The 12,186-nt window shown below is 54.2% G+C and overlaps 2 protein-coding genes across 3 annotated transcripts; one reads left to right on the top strand and one right to left on the bottom strand.

Moving 5' to 3' along the window:
* Window positions 1-1,323: 1,323 nt before the first annotated feature.
* PPP1R3D (protein phosphatase 1 regulatory subunit 3D) lies at window positions 1,324-4,392 on the bottom strand. The gene has a single exon (XM_075528362.1). It carries the CDS (start codon window positions 4,376-4,378, stop codon window positions 3,299-3,301), a length of 1,080 nt encoding a protein of 359 aa, XP_075384477.1. The 5' UTR covers window positions 4,379-4,392; the 3' UTR covers window positions 1,324-3,298.
* Window positions 4,393-4,433: 41 nt separating this feature from the next.
* On the top strand, window positions 4,434-12,186 carry FAM217B (family with sequence similarity 217 member B). Of its 2 annotated transcripts, none has more exons than XM_075528363.1 (5): window positions 4,434-4,563; window positions 6,534-6,636; window positions 6,828-6,913; window positions 9,007-9,129; window positions 9,735-12,186. In XM_075528363.1, exon 5 carries the CDS (start codon window positions 9,982-9,984, stop codon window positions 10,882-10,884), a length of 903 nt encoding a protein of 300 aa, XP_075384478.1. In that variant the 5' UTR covers window positions 4,434-4,563; window positions 6,534-6,636; window positions 6,828-6,913; window positions 9,007-9,129; window positions 9,735-9,981; the 3' UTR covers window positions 10,885-12,186. The 2 variants fall into 2 exon arrangements, with proteins under 2 accessions (XP_075384478.1, XP_075384479.1); XM_075528364.1 differs by having other exon boundaries at window positions 4,440-4,551.

Genomic DNA, 12,186 nt, shown 5'->3' with positions numbered 1-12,186 from the left:
CTTTTTAACAAGTAGTGTGGACAGATTCCACATACAATATGATGTACAGAGGCAAGGATCTGGGGACATTTTAGATGATCAAATGTGTACTGCTAGATTCTTTGCACATTCCAATGCTATCCATGACACAGAAAGTCTACCTATAGGCAGCTTCAGTCTCACTACCTGACAACATTGTGTAATGCCCAATTCTTTCAGTATCTACTTTTTCTCTAATCAATTTAACATTCCTCCTGACAAATGCAGTTCATGAATGCAGTTTATGAAAGCAACTTCTAAAGCTCAAAGTTGTGCTCCCTGCAGAAAGACTTGCTACCTCTTTTAATTTCATACAACCAGAAAACGTAGGGCTATTTAGGAAATATCAGTGCATTAAGACTTGGAAGAAAACAGACATATCATTTATTGAATCCCCTGGGAATGGTTTTCTTCAAACATTTAGATTATGGTGCAAGATGTATAACCTCTAATAGTCCTAATCAAAATCTAGCTTTCAATCAAGCTTAAAGAGAGCTTCCTGGGAAGGTTAGATTCAATAACACCGACAGAGGGGCCATGGACTTCCGTGTCTGGTGAAGGTTTGCATGCTGACTGTTATTTATCAATGGTAGGACTTTAGGCAAATGACAATGCCTGTTTCCTTTTCATCGAAAAAAGTGGGGGTAATTAGCTACCAAGTCGTGTATTTTTCAGAAAGGAAATAAAACATAGTAAGTCCTCCAGGTTACCCATGTCTAACTTACAGATATATTCTTGCCTTTTTATTTTTAACATTATGTAAATGTGCTTTTGCTTTGAAAAGATTGAATCTGACTTGCAATGAATTCACCACAATCACCTTTATTTGCTGCATGTGTAGCTTCTACCTCATTGAGGGCTTCAACCTCTTTCCTGTAATCATACCCACTCACTGCCAGAGTCGTTTTTGACTCATGGTGACCCTATCCAAAGGAGTAGAACAACATCTATAGGGTTTCTCAGATTGTGCGTCCTTACCAGAGCAAACAGCCCCCTCTTTCTCTTGCAGGGGTAGCTAGTAAGTTTGAACCACCAACCTTGAGGTTAACAAGCCAACACTTAAGTTTGGCCAGAGAATTAAAGTAACTATTTTATCGTCTTAACTCCTGAGGTTTTTTTTTTTTTCTTTCTCACATGTCACACTAAGCCGACAAGACTGTACTTTAGGTTCTCAAAGATAAGCAACTGAAACTGAAGTGCGGTAACAAGTTTTTCCTTCTCTTCGCATGACAATAAACAAGTCCCAAAAGCTCTGTGTTTTCTGTAATAAGGTCACCATAAAAACACTCCAGGACAAGCACAAAACCCGTTGCGTACAGATACTTTTAATACTTAAGTTAGGGTAAACTCCTTTTAAATGAAAAGCATTCACATGCGTTTCTGAGACAACCCAGAAATTGCACAGCCCACTAGACATTTTTAACAACTAAGCAATATAACTGTATTTTGAGGTCTGAAAGTTTTTAAGCTGCTCCACAGGTTGGCCGGTTGCTTATTGGATCAATTAGGCAGGTACATTTAAGTGTTTGATGTCAAGAGCTTTTCCTGTCAAAAAGTTGATCACTTTTAGAAAGGCACCTTGGGGTTCTCTGAACTTTATAGATAGAGCTCTCCCTTTATTTTCTAAAACCAGAACCTTTTCAGCAAGCAATTTCACACAGGTTACAAGCTTCTCCACGTGCTTTAAGACAATACAACTCTAATGTACACCCCAATATTCTGGACAATCGTCTTGACCTATGATCAGGGGCCCCGGGCATAGGAGCCAAGGCCCTGTAAGGCTTGTTCTCCCATTTTGTGAGTTTGCCACACAGCAAGAAATGCCAATAGACATCTCTTTCTCTTGAATGTCAATGTAGAGCTACATGGGCATAGCCAGGGATTATTCAATTTAACTGCAATATTTCAAAATCAAAATCTCATGTTGGGGGATCAGGAGATACGGAGAGAGCCACCCCTGTCCACAACAATCGAAAACAGACAGAAGCTGCCATCCAAATCGCATCCTTTGAAATTGATTATACAAATGTCATTTAGCATTTAAAAAAAAGCCCCTGGTCACAGCTGTCCACTATTGGTCACACTGCTTTCAATTAATAAGTCACCACCAGGAGAAGTGGAGATAGTGTCCATTTTGGTGACTGTTGCTGTTCTCCACATCTCCACACTAGCACCTGCTGTCACTGAGCCCACTCACCCCAGAAGTCACCCCCTCCTCTCAATGACCGAGGTGTCGGGAAGTTGTGGCCCTTTGCAAGGAACCAGTGGCCTGGCCTTGCTGACTGGAGGCCAAAAAGTGCTTTGAGCATTTTCGACCTGGGAAACCCAGAGGTGAAAATAAAAGCTCTTGAATCTGAAGGCACAGAGAATGGAGTCGGCAGGTAGGGGCCCAGAGCGGAGCTTGTAAATACCGTTTGAAACAAGGAAGTATAAAGACGTGTGGGTTCTTTCTCCTCCAGTGCTCTACCATGGCTGAGAACGCCTTCCAGTCCCGCGGGAACTGGACTTCTGCAATGTGACTTCGGGGACCTCCCGATGCTCCAGAAGACACCACAGTTGTCACATTAGTCACCAAAAAGGTAAGCTGCAGAGGGCACCTGTCACCTGCAAACGGAAATAAGGCAGGGGTTCTTCAAAGACCCGGCGCTTTCCGACGGCAACAGAAAGACCTGTTGGCGCAGCCAATGACCAAGGCCGGAGGAGAGTAATGCTCGTGAGAAGATTGGCTGCGGGCAAGAGGTTGTTTTGCTCTGGTTAGCGCCCGCTTCGTTCCACCACCCCAACTCCCACACTGCCACAGACGGAGCTCCCAGAAATGGTACTGTGCACACACTTCTTGCCTATTAATAGTCCCCCACTGTTAGAAGGCTAAGCCGTTGGCAAGCTAAGGCGCTCTCGGGTTTTCCCTGTACCGGGGAGGGTTGCCTCGAGGGACCGTGCTGGGGTCACGCTGAAAGAACGTTCTGTCTACTCTGAGCCTGCACGCACAGCCCTGGTTTCGATTAGGCTTATTAAACCCCAGGGTTGCGGAGCAGGCATCCCACAGTGTTGATAGCAACGGCCACTTGTACAACACACTCCAGGGTGCATGCAAGTCCCAGCCCCCCTACAGGCCAAGTGCAGGTCCCCTCTCAGTCCCCTGCCCCAGCACAGCACGGGGCACCGTCTTCCAGGCACCAGATACCAGCTTTCCACCCAGGGACCCTGACGATTCAAACAGGGGATCCCAGGAGTTCAGTGGGCTTGCGGGTAGGGGGTGGGGTGCCCGCAGTGGTGCGGCTCAGATGAAGTGGATCCAGCTCTCCTCGCACTCGCCGCGCGGCATGTGTAGCGCGTGGCTGCGGCACGTGAGGCTGTAGTCGTGGCCGTCGTGGTTGTCCCAGTGTTCGGCGCCGGCCACGCGGTATCGCAGCGCAAAGTGCACACGCGCGCCCAGCGCCAGCAGGAAGGGTGGTACGTGCAAGCTGAAAGCAAAGACGTCTGCGGTGCCCTCCTCATCCGCGGGTCCGCGCCACCGTGCCGTCGCCTCCTGTGTGCTGCGCCAGCCGGAGAAAGTATAGCGCACCGCCACCTGCTTCTCGAAGGCCACATTGCGCACGCGCACCGTGCCGCAGAGGCCCAGGTCTGAGCAGGTGACGCGCTCCAGGCACACGAGCTGCCGCTCCAACCGCTCCTCGAAGTCCGGGGCCTCGACGGGCGGCTGGAAGTCGGGCACCAGGCACTGCAGCGTGAACTCCAGCTCCGGGTCGCCGCAGCACCGGTCCGCGTCCAGGGCCAGCCGCGACAGTACGTGTAGCGGCACGGCCGGCTCGTCACCCGCGTGGAACACCTTGACCTGCGCCAGCTCCAGGCCCAGCGCGTCTGCGAAGCGCACGCGGTGCTGGCGGCTGCATCCCGACCGGCACTGGGGCCCCGCGCCCTGCTGGCGGCGCTCGGGCGAGCTGGGCAGAGAGCGTGCGCGTCGCACCATGATGGGTCGAAGGCGCGGTTCGCAGCCCGAGGGCGGGGCTGGGGGTGGCGGCGCAAGGCCCGGTCTCCCGGGGGGTCGGCAGGGCCGCGCCTTTCCGCTGCCGCTACATTCCAGCTCCGAGAGGCAGCTGAGGCTTCGCAGGGCTGCCTTCCGGGAGCCCGGGCTCGGGGCGGGCAGCACGGAACCTGCCGTTGCGGGCTGGGCCCCGCAGTCCGTCGGGCGACGCCCAGGCCGCTCCATCCGCCACTGGGTCCGCGCGGGAGTCTCCGCTCCGCAGCCTGCGGGGAGTCGGGGTAGGTGGAACCTGGCGCTCGGCAGGCTTGGGGGGCGCGGCGGCGACTGCTCCCACAGTGGCGCCCCGGCCCCGCCCTGCGCTCCCAGCGGCGACATCGGGCCGGCGCCGCCTCCCGGCGCGCCCCGCCCCTGGTGACGCGCACGGCGGGCGGGGGCCTTGGCCCGAGCGCAGCTGAGGAGCCCTGCGCGCCCGCCGCCGGCTCGGTCCAGCTGTAGCCGCTGGACGAAGGCGGGCAGTCTGTCAAGTGGCCCGGGCGCTGGCAAGGCAGGTCTGAAGTCAGGTCTGATCCGTGTGTGTCCGTGTCTGCCGGGACTGAGCGCCCGCAGCTTCTGGGTCAAGGCTGCCGGCAAGAAGGCCAAGGACAGATGCTGGCTGCTGCGCCTTGGATTCTGGGCTGCTGGGGGGCAGGGGGAATGGGAAGGAAGGGACGTGCTCCAGAAAGCCGCCTTTCCTGCCCTGGGTCCGCGGGGGAATGCCGAGCCTCTAGGTTAGTGGGCTGCCTGGGGACACCAGCGCACCCGGGGCGCTTCCCTGTGGAGGCACCCACAATGCCTTGCTGTTGGGAGATGGGCAGCCAGTTGCCCATGAGAGGGGGAAGCAGGAGGCAGGCGCGCTTGTGTGGGGCTCAGCCCCTGCCAGGATGGAGATTTATGCGAGCTACAACAGCGCAGCTGCGAGTAGGCAGTCAGCCTCGGCTGGGAGTCTGTAGCTGGAATCATCCCGCACTCCGTGGCTTGATGCCACGTGGTCTGAACCCCCGGGAAACTGGGAGCTACTTGCTACCTATGGCCTTGTTTCTGTAGGGTCCTGTAGGCATTCGTCCCCCACCACTTCCTTACCCCCCCTTCAACTCCTACCCTAACTTGTGTGCACAAACTTAGCCATCTGTCGTGGCAGGTGCAATGGCTTGGTAAATATACAGGTGTACTTTCTGGAGAGCACTGGCGGCTAGGCATTCGAGAAGGTTCCTTTTCACTGGCCAGAGGGACCAAGGACAAACAGCCAGGCCCAGGAGCCCTGTAGAGGACTTGTGGGGAAACACCTGGAAAATAGGTTCAGAAGGTTGATGGTCGTGTTGATTCTTAATTGAGAGTGCCCAGGTGTCATTCACATTGCCAGGGCATTTAATTGACGAAAAGGCCTCCATGCTTATTGGGGAAAGAAAGGTATGATCCCGGGAGAGAAGGAAAATCAAAGGCCTCTTGTGCTATGGAGGCAGGGTCCTGCCAGAGCCCGAGGCTGGAGCTGGGTAGTCAAGGTGAGGCCGCCCTTCATGGGTGCACGTGTCAGTAGCATCTGATCTGTATCAGTGTGCGGACCAGACGGCTCCCTGCATGGGAAAGAAGGGGCCGCTCTTGAGTTTGTGCTCCAGGAGAGCAGAGGCCCGGGCACAGGCCCTGGTCCTGGAGAGCCGTTTGCTGACTGAAGGACATGATTGGGCATGTGGTAAGGGGGTGGGGTGACTGCTTTGGTGTAAGAGCTGACCCTCACACCTTGCCTAACTGCATTTTTCCCAAGGCGATTAAACACGTTAAGTCGTGATTAAAAGACAAAAACTACCATCAAGTCAATGTGGACTCATAGTGACCCTATAGGACAGGGTAGAACTACCCCTGTGAGTTTACAAGATTGTAGCTCTTTAGGGGAGAGGCATCTGTCTTTTTATATACTTCACAGAGTTTGGGGGGAAATTCCATTATCTTTTAATTCATGTTTCACAAACTTTATAAAGCTTTGCTCATATATATATATTTACATACACACACACATATATATGGATATACATACACAAATACAGATACACATATATATATTCATAGGGTTCAAATAGGTCATCCCTGGCCTACTAATTGAAAGGTTGATCAGTTAAACCCACCTGGAGAAGGCTGGCACTCTGAGGCCCAAAAGTCCCTTCCTGGAAACCCTGTGGAGCAGTGCTGCCCCGCACACGTGTGGTCACCGAGACTCAGAACTGGCTGGACAGCAGCAGTGGGCACAGGCCAAGCAAGAGTGGGTCCGTTTGCAGCGTTTATTTATAGTAGTGTGATCTTACATCAAGCATTCGCTGGGAAAAGAAAACCAGACTAAACTGTAAATATAAGGCAACGATTCCCCCTCCCCCCCAAAAAAAATTTCCCTGCTCCGCAAATATTAAACATCAGACAACTGCAGAACCAACTGGGTCGTCGTGTTGTGAGCATGTGCAGTAAGGCTGGCCTGACCCTTCTCTGTGGCTTCGATTTCCGGCAGTGAGGAGGCCTTTCCAAACATAAGCAGACGAAAGCAACCACTTCCCTTTCTGTCACCATCCGCCAGCAGCTTGAGCAAGAGCATTCCGAGCACCGCAGAGAAGGTGATGTAAACTCGGGAGGGGAAGTGGGCCTGGATTTGTGCTGCTGTCTCTCTGTCTCTTGCAGAGAGGGCTGGGGAAGGTACCGCAGTCTTTATTGCTACGGGGGCTGGGGGGAAATGACGCAGTTTTTGCTACTCCAGGGGTTGGGAGAGTACCACACAGCATTAGTGACTCCCAGTCTCTTTTTCCAGACCACTCCTCAAAGCCTAGATGGGGATCAGCCCGGTGTTTTTTTCAAGAAAGGGAATAGGCTGAACGAATCTCATCAGACATGCAGGTAATGGTTTATAATGGCTTTCTCTCAGAAATGACAAGTGTTTTCCATCCTCCAGACTGCGTTTGTGTGCATGTGTGTGTGTGTAATATGTCTGTGGCTTAAAAAAACAAACACAAAACCAGTGAACACGAGCAGGTGAACTGTGTTTAAACGTGACTCATTGATAAAAATTCTAGAAGACCAAGTTTATAGAACCGGCAACTCGGCTATACTTCCTTTCCATGTTTGTTTCCTTCTGTGCACAAGGACCCTGTTTGTCTAACAGAGGTTTATAGAGAAAGCCTTTCTGGCCTTGTCAACACAGCACCCCAGCCTAACATCTGCGATGTGAGGAGGAGACCAAAGCAAACCCTGCCTCCCAGAGTCAGCACTAGCTCTTAGCAACCCTGCGAGGCAGGGAAAAGTGGCCCCTGGGTTCCTCATGCAGATGGAAGCTGGCGGCCTCACCTTTCTCCCATAGAGCAGTTGGTGAGTTTGAACCAGGAACCTTTTGGTTGGTTAGCAGCTGAGCACTTAACCACTGCACTACCAGGCCTCCTTGTCAAGACACTGTATCAACTAAAAATATATGGTTGTTCTTTGTGAATGAGACATGCATGGAATTAATGAATAGTGTGTGTGTGTGTGTGTGTGTGTGTATGTAAGAGAGAGAGAGAGAGAGAGAGAGAGGCACAGAGCCAAAGAGAGGCACAGCAAACCTACTGTCATTGAGTTGATTCTGACTCTGGCAACCCTCTGGAGCAGTGGTTCTCAACCTTAGGCCGCAACCCTTTCATACAGGTCCTCATGTGGTGGTGACCCCCAACCATAACATCATTTTCGTTGCTACTTCATCACCGTCATTTTGCTACTGTTATGAATTGGGCGACCCCTGTGAGAGGGTTGTTTGACCCCCAGGTTGAGAACCGGTGCTCTATATGGTGGTACACCCACCATACTACCCACTGCCAAAGTGTTGGTTCTGCCTCCCAGCAACCTGATAGAGGGGTTTTGAGGCTGTCAATCTTAACAGGAGCAAGCAGATAGCTTCTCCTAGGGAGTGGCTGGTGGGTGTGAAAGGCCGACCTTGTGTCATAAGACCAAGGTGTTCCCATCAGTGCTGTGGGGCTTATTCATCCCACATCACATTTCCCCATCTCTGTTGTGCTGGAAGGCAGCACATGACACTGCCCACCCTTGGAAGCACAATGTTCTTGGGAGTGCCTCCTTTTTGGAAGTGTTTCAGTAACTTTTCGGTGAATGTAGGAGCCTTGGTGATACATCGGGTTATGTGTGGGGTTGCTCACCTCAAGGTCAGTAGTTCAAAACTACCAACCACTGCAATGGAGAGAGATGAAACGTTTTGCTCCCATAGTGATTTACAGTCTCAGAAAAACCCACAGGGACAATCCTGTCAGGTCGCTGCAAGTCGGAATCTACTTGATGGCGGTTCTGTAGAAGGTGGAGTTTACCTTACTGACAGGTCACTAGGAACCCTGGTGACGCAGTGGGTCACATGCGTCACCCACTGGGCTGCCAGCCATGAGGACAGCAGTTGATACCCACAGCCCGCTCTGGGGGAGAACGAGGAGGTTTTCTTCTTCTCCCATAAAGACTGACAGTCTCGGGACCCCAGTAGGGCAGTTCTGCTCTGTCCTCAGATGGGGCTGCTGCGAGCTGGAATGGATTCAAGAGCAGCGAGCTTGGTTCTGTTATGAAAGGTCGTCTACGCTGGCATCTTTCCTTGTTAATGCGAGCAACGCGGTGGCTGCCAGCTGCAGCCTTGCAACCCCCCTGGAAGGGTCAGTCCCGTAAGAATGGACTCCTTGGCCTGGACTGGGTGGATTTCATGGTTGTTTTAAGTTGCTCACGCCCGGGACCCTGGTGCCACACTGGCTAGGTCAGGGATTGCAGTCTCCCAGCGGCTCCACAGGCACCAAGGTGGGCCATCTGCTCCTGGAAAGGTGCACAGCCCTGGGAATCTGAGGGGCTGTGGACCGACCCTGAGGGCTGCTAGGAGCCTGGTGCGGGGAGAGGCTCGGCGGCACAGTGCTCACGAGCAGGGCGGACTGGGAGTCCTGCGACTTTCCCCCACAGGCGTGTGTTTCTTGCAGGTGCACACCGTTGCCCTAGAAGAAAGCGTCAGCATGTTGAGGAAGGTTAATGCTGTAGATTCCTGTCTGCTGTAGTTCTCCTGGGCCACACATTACGAGACGACGCTCATTAAATAGAGATCTGTAAGACGGCGTGAGCTGCCCCTGTGGGTTCCCGAGACTAACTCTTTAGGGGAGTAGAAAGCCTCATCTTTCTCCCACAGAGAGGCCAGTGCTTTCAAACGGCGACCTTGCGGTTAGCAGCCCAATGCGTAAGCACTGCTCCACTGTGAGTCTGGACTGACTCAGTGGCAGTGCGTGAGTGAGTTATTAAATAGAATTACACATCAAGATGGCCCTGTCCAGGGATCTCCTCTGCGGAGGAGTCGGGAGGCCTCCAGGTTTCTAGTGCCCAGGCCAGAACCAACTCGGTGGTGTTTGGTTTAGCGGTGGCTGACACAAGTGTCTGGCGGTGCGGCTGTTAACACACGGGGCTGTGAAGGGGGCACAGGTAGTGTTCCAGTAGTTCCCTGGGTGGGTGGGACACTTCAAGATGCAGCCTAGCAGGCCCCCCCCCCCCCCCCGCCGTCCCCAAGGCTGCCTTCCTCTGCCCCACCGGAGACTCCTTGTGGGAATCCACTGGGCACCAGCGAAGGCTCCCCCTACACCGCCCCCCCCCCACAAGCACGGCTAGAGGGTTTCTCTTTGGCTGGCCCTGTTCCCTGTTAACTCCGTGTTGTTTCCCACAGCCATCTGACTGCGGAGCCAGCGTGGACTACAGTGCAGCCTGCGAAGAATCCTTCCGGGAAAAGACAGAGTAAATCCCACAGCCCTCGGGTTTCTTTCCAGCAGCAAAGCAGCCCCATAGGTGCCCCCGAACTGGCCGAGGTGACAGGGAGAGCCAGTGTGCACGAGGGAAGAAGGCCCGAATGGAGCCTGCTGGAGCCCGGGCATCCAGGGACCTCAGCGGCCAGCCTGTTGCTGGCCTTCCAGTCCATGAAGCTCCTCAGCGAGGACACCGATGAGGACAGTGCCAGTGACCTCTCGGACTCAGAGCGGATTCCCATCCCCCCATCCCCACTCACCCCTCCTGACCTTCGCCTCCGAGCTGAGGAATTCAACCCAGCCTACTTCTACCCGTACCCCGAACCCAGCCATGCCACGCCCGACTACCTCTACCCCGACTTCCTCCCGCCTCCCTTTGACTCCTGGAACCTGCAGGAGATGGCCGTGCTGCTGAACTCTGAGGGAAAGACAGACACTGTGCCACGAGCAGCCGGCCTTCTGGGGCGGTACATTGACCGGCTGGTCCAGCTCGAGTGGCTGCAGACCCAGACAGTGCAGACAGAGAGAGCAAGAGTGGGGGGCAAAGGAAGGCCACCCACGGCCTCTGGGACCTTCTGGGCTCTGAAAAGCCCTGGAAGAAGCAGACTGGCCGCTGCTGCCCTGCCCAAGCCATTAGCTCCCCAGGACAAACCTCTGAGGCCTTGGGTGTCACGAAAGAAAAACTGGCACCAGGAAGATCCCCGTGCATCCTGCACGGCCTTCCAGACGGGCCCCCGGGCTCCAGACTTTCCTGCGGGGAGCAGGCTCGCTTCCAAGAAGCAGGCCCAGGAGGGGAGGCCAGAGGAGAGGAGGAAGAAGCTGGCCAAGAGCTCCAAACTGCAGTGCCTGGACCTGGCGTGTGGCGACAGTGGCGCCAAGCTCCACACCAATGGTAACCTGCGGACCCCCAGAGCCTCAGCCGCCATCATTGACCCGGGGGGGCCCTGTAAGGCCCCCAAAACACAAGCACACATGGCTCTCAAGAAAAAGGGGAGTGCAAACAACAGCAGTCACTCCAATGTATCTGGTGAGAAAAAACTCAAAAGCAATGGCTTGAAGCGGAGAGTCAAATAGCACCCCGCTGGGCTGCGAGGCTTGCCGGCCCCTGGACAGCATCACTCTCCCCACAGGACAGCACTGTGTGTGTGTGTGGGGGGGTGTAAGAGATTAGGGGGCTTGGGTTGAAGTCATTGGTGGGTTCTGTCTTCCACCCCTACTGCCATCCCAGGCAAGGTGATTTTCTGAGAGCGCTTTTTCCATCAGCCTTCCTGGGCAAAGTCCTAAGCCCAGGAGCACTCTGTGGGGAAGAGCCTGGCCCAGTAGGTGTCCCCTAAAGGCACAGGCAGCTCTCCAGGGGAGTCTGCCAGCTCTCACAGAGCCTTGCATGCACAGCACAGAGGCAGTGGGGGGGGGGGATGCCCCTCCCATGGTGCCATTGCTCACAAGCAGTTTCACGTACCTGCCCCCACAGGGCAGGATCCTAGGAGCGGTTCTCTCTGGCTGCCCTGGCTTTCCAGAAACCATCCAGCCCACCTGCTCATCTCACCCCTCAGCGAGGCTTCTCAAGTGTGAAGGCGTGCATATTGACGTCACTGGAGTGAAACTCCTGGCCCGAGAGACATCCGGGTCTAGGGTCCTCCACCCCCACCCCAATGTGGCGGCTGTGGGCCTGCTTCTGAGTCCTGCTGGCACTTCCCAGTGGGAGGCCCATGACTTCCCGCCTGATGCCTGTTGACTAGAAGGGTGAGAAGTGCACGTCATGCACGTGTGCCAAGGAGAGCGGTGTGTTAGTCACTTCAGACAGGGCCTCGCTCGCAGGGTACCAGCACCTGGTACCACCTGGGAGACCTGATGTCCCAAGTTACAGATGACAGCCTGTGGAGTGTGTCCACCAGAGCAGGAGGGATTGCCCCTGTGTTGGAGTACTGGAGGGAGGGCCCCAGGGGCATTCCAGGGTGGGGGGCACTCTGCAGAAAGTTGAGGAAGATGCCACCCCTGGCCTTCTGAGCTGCTGGCTCCCCTGAGTTTCCCACTGAATTGCAGTTAGATCCTCTGCAGGCCATCCTCCCTTGAGGGGCTGTGAGTGAGTGCCACCAGTGGGGAGCAGAGCCGCCCTGTCCCTGGTAACACTAGTGATGGTGGGTGGTTTAAAGGCTCCATCCCTTTAAACGCTGCTGACACGCATGTTGCTATTCGCCAAACAAAACTTTCCATGCTCCTCTTTGAAATGCGAACATATTTTTCACGTCTCACACAGTGGTAAACGCGAGAGACGGGTACTTTAGAAGTCGTCATGGGATTACTGTGCAAAGATCCCTTTACAATCTGAAGGATGATGTGTACATACGTGTGATATGTAATATATATGCGGTCTGT

The sequence above is a fragment of the Tenrec ecaudatus genome, chromosome 12, assembly GCF_050624435.1.
Source record: "Tenrec ecaudatus isolate mTenEca1 chromosome 12, mTenEca1.hap1, whole genome shotgun sequence".
NCBI classification, from domain to species: domain Eukaryota; kingdom Metazoa; phylum Chordata; class Mammalia; order Afrosoricida; family Tenrecidae; genus Tenrec; species Tenrec ecaudatus.
Note: the sequence above shows the minus strand (reverse complement) of the source record. Positions and strands in the feature narration are given on the sequence as shown.

What these genes read in the sequence shown, in the direction of transcription:
- FAM217B (XM_075528363.1), top strand. Translation starts at nt 9,982, where the DNA reads ATGAAGCTCCTCAGCGAGGACACCGATGAGGACAGTGCCAGTGACCTC.
- PPP1R3D (XM_075528362.1), bottom strand. Translation starts at nt 4,378, where the DNA reads ATGTCGCCGCTGGGAGCGCAGGGCGGGGCCGGGGCGCCACTGTGGGAG.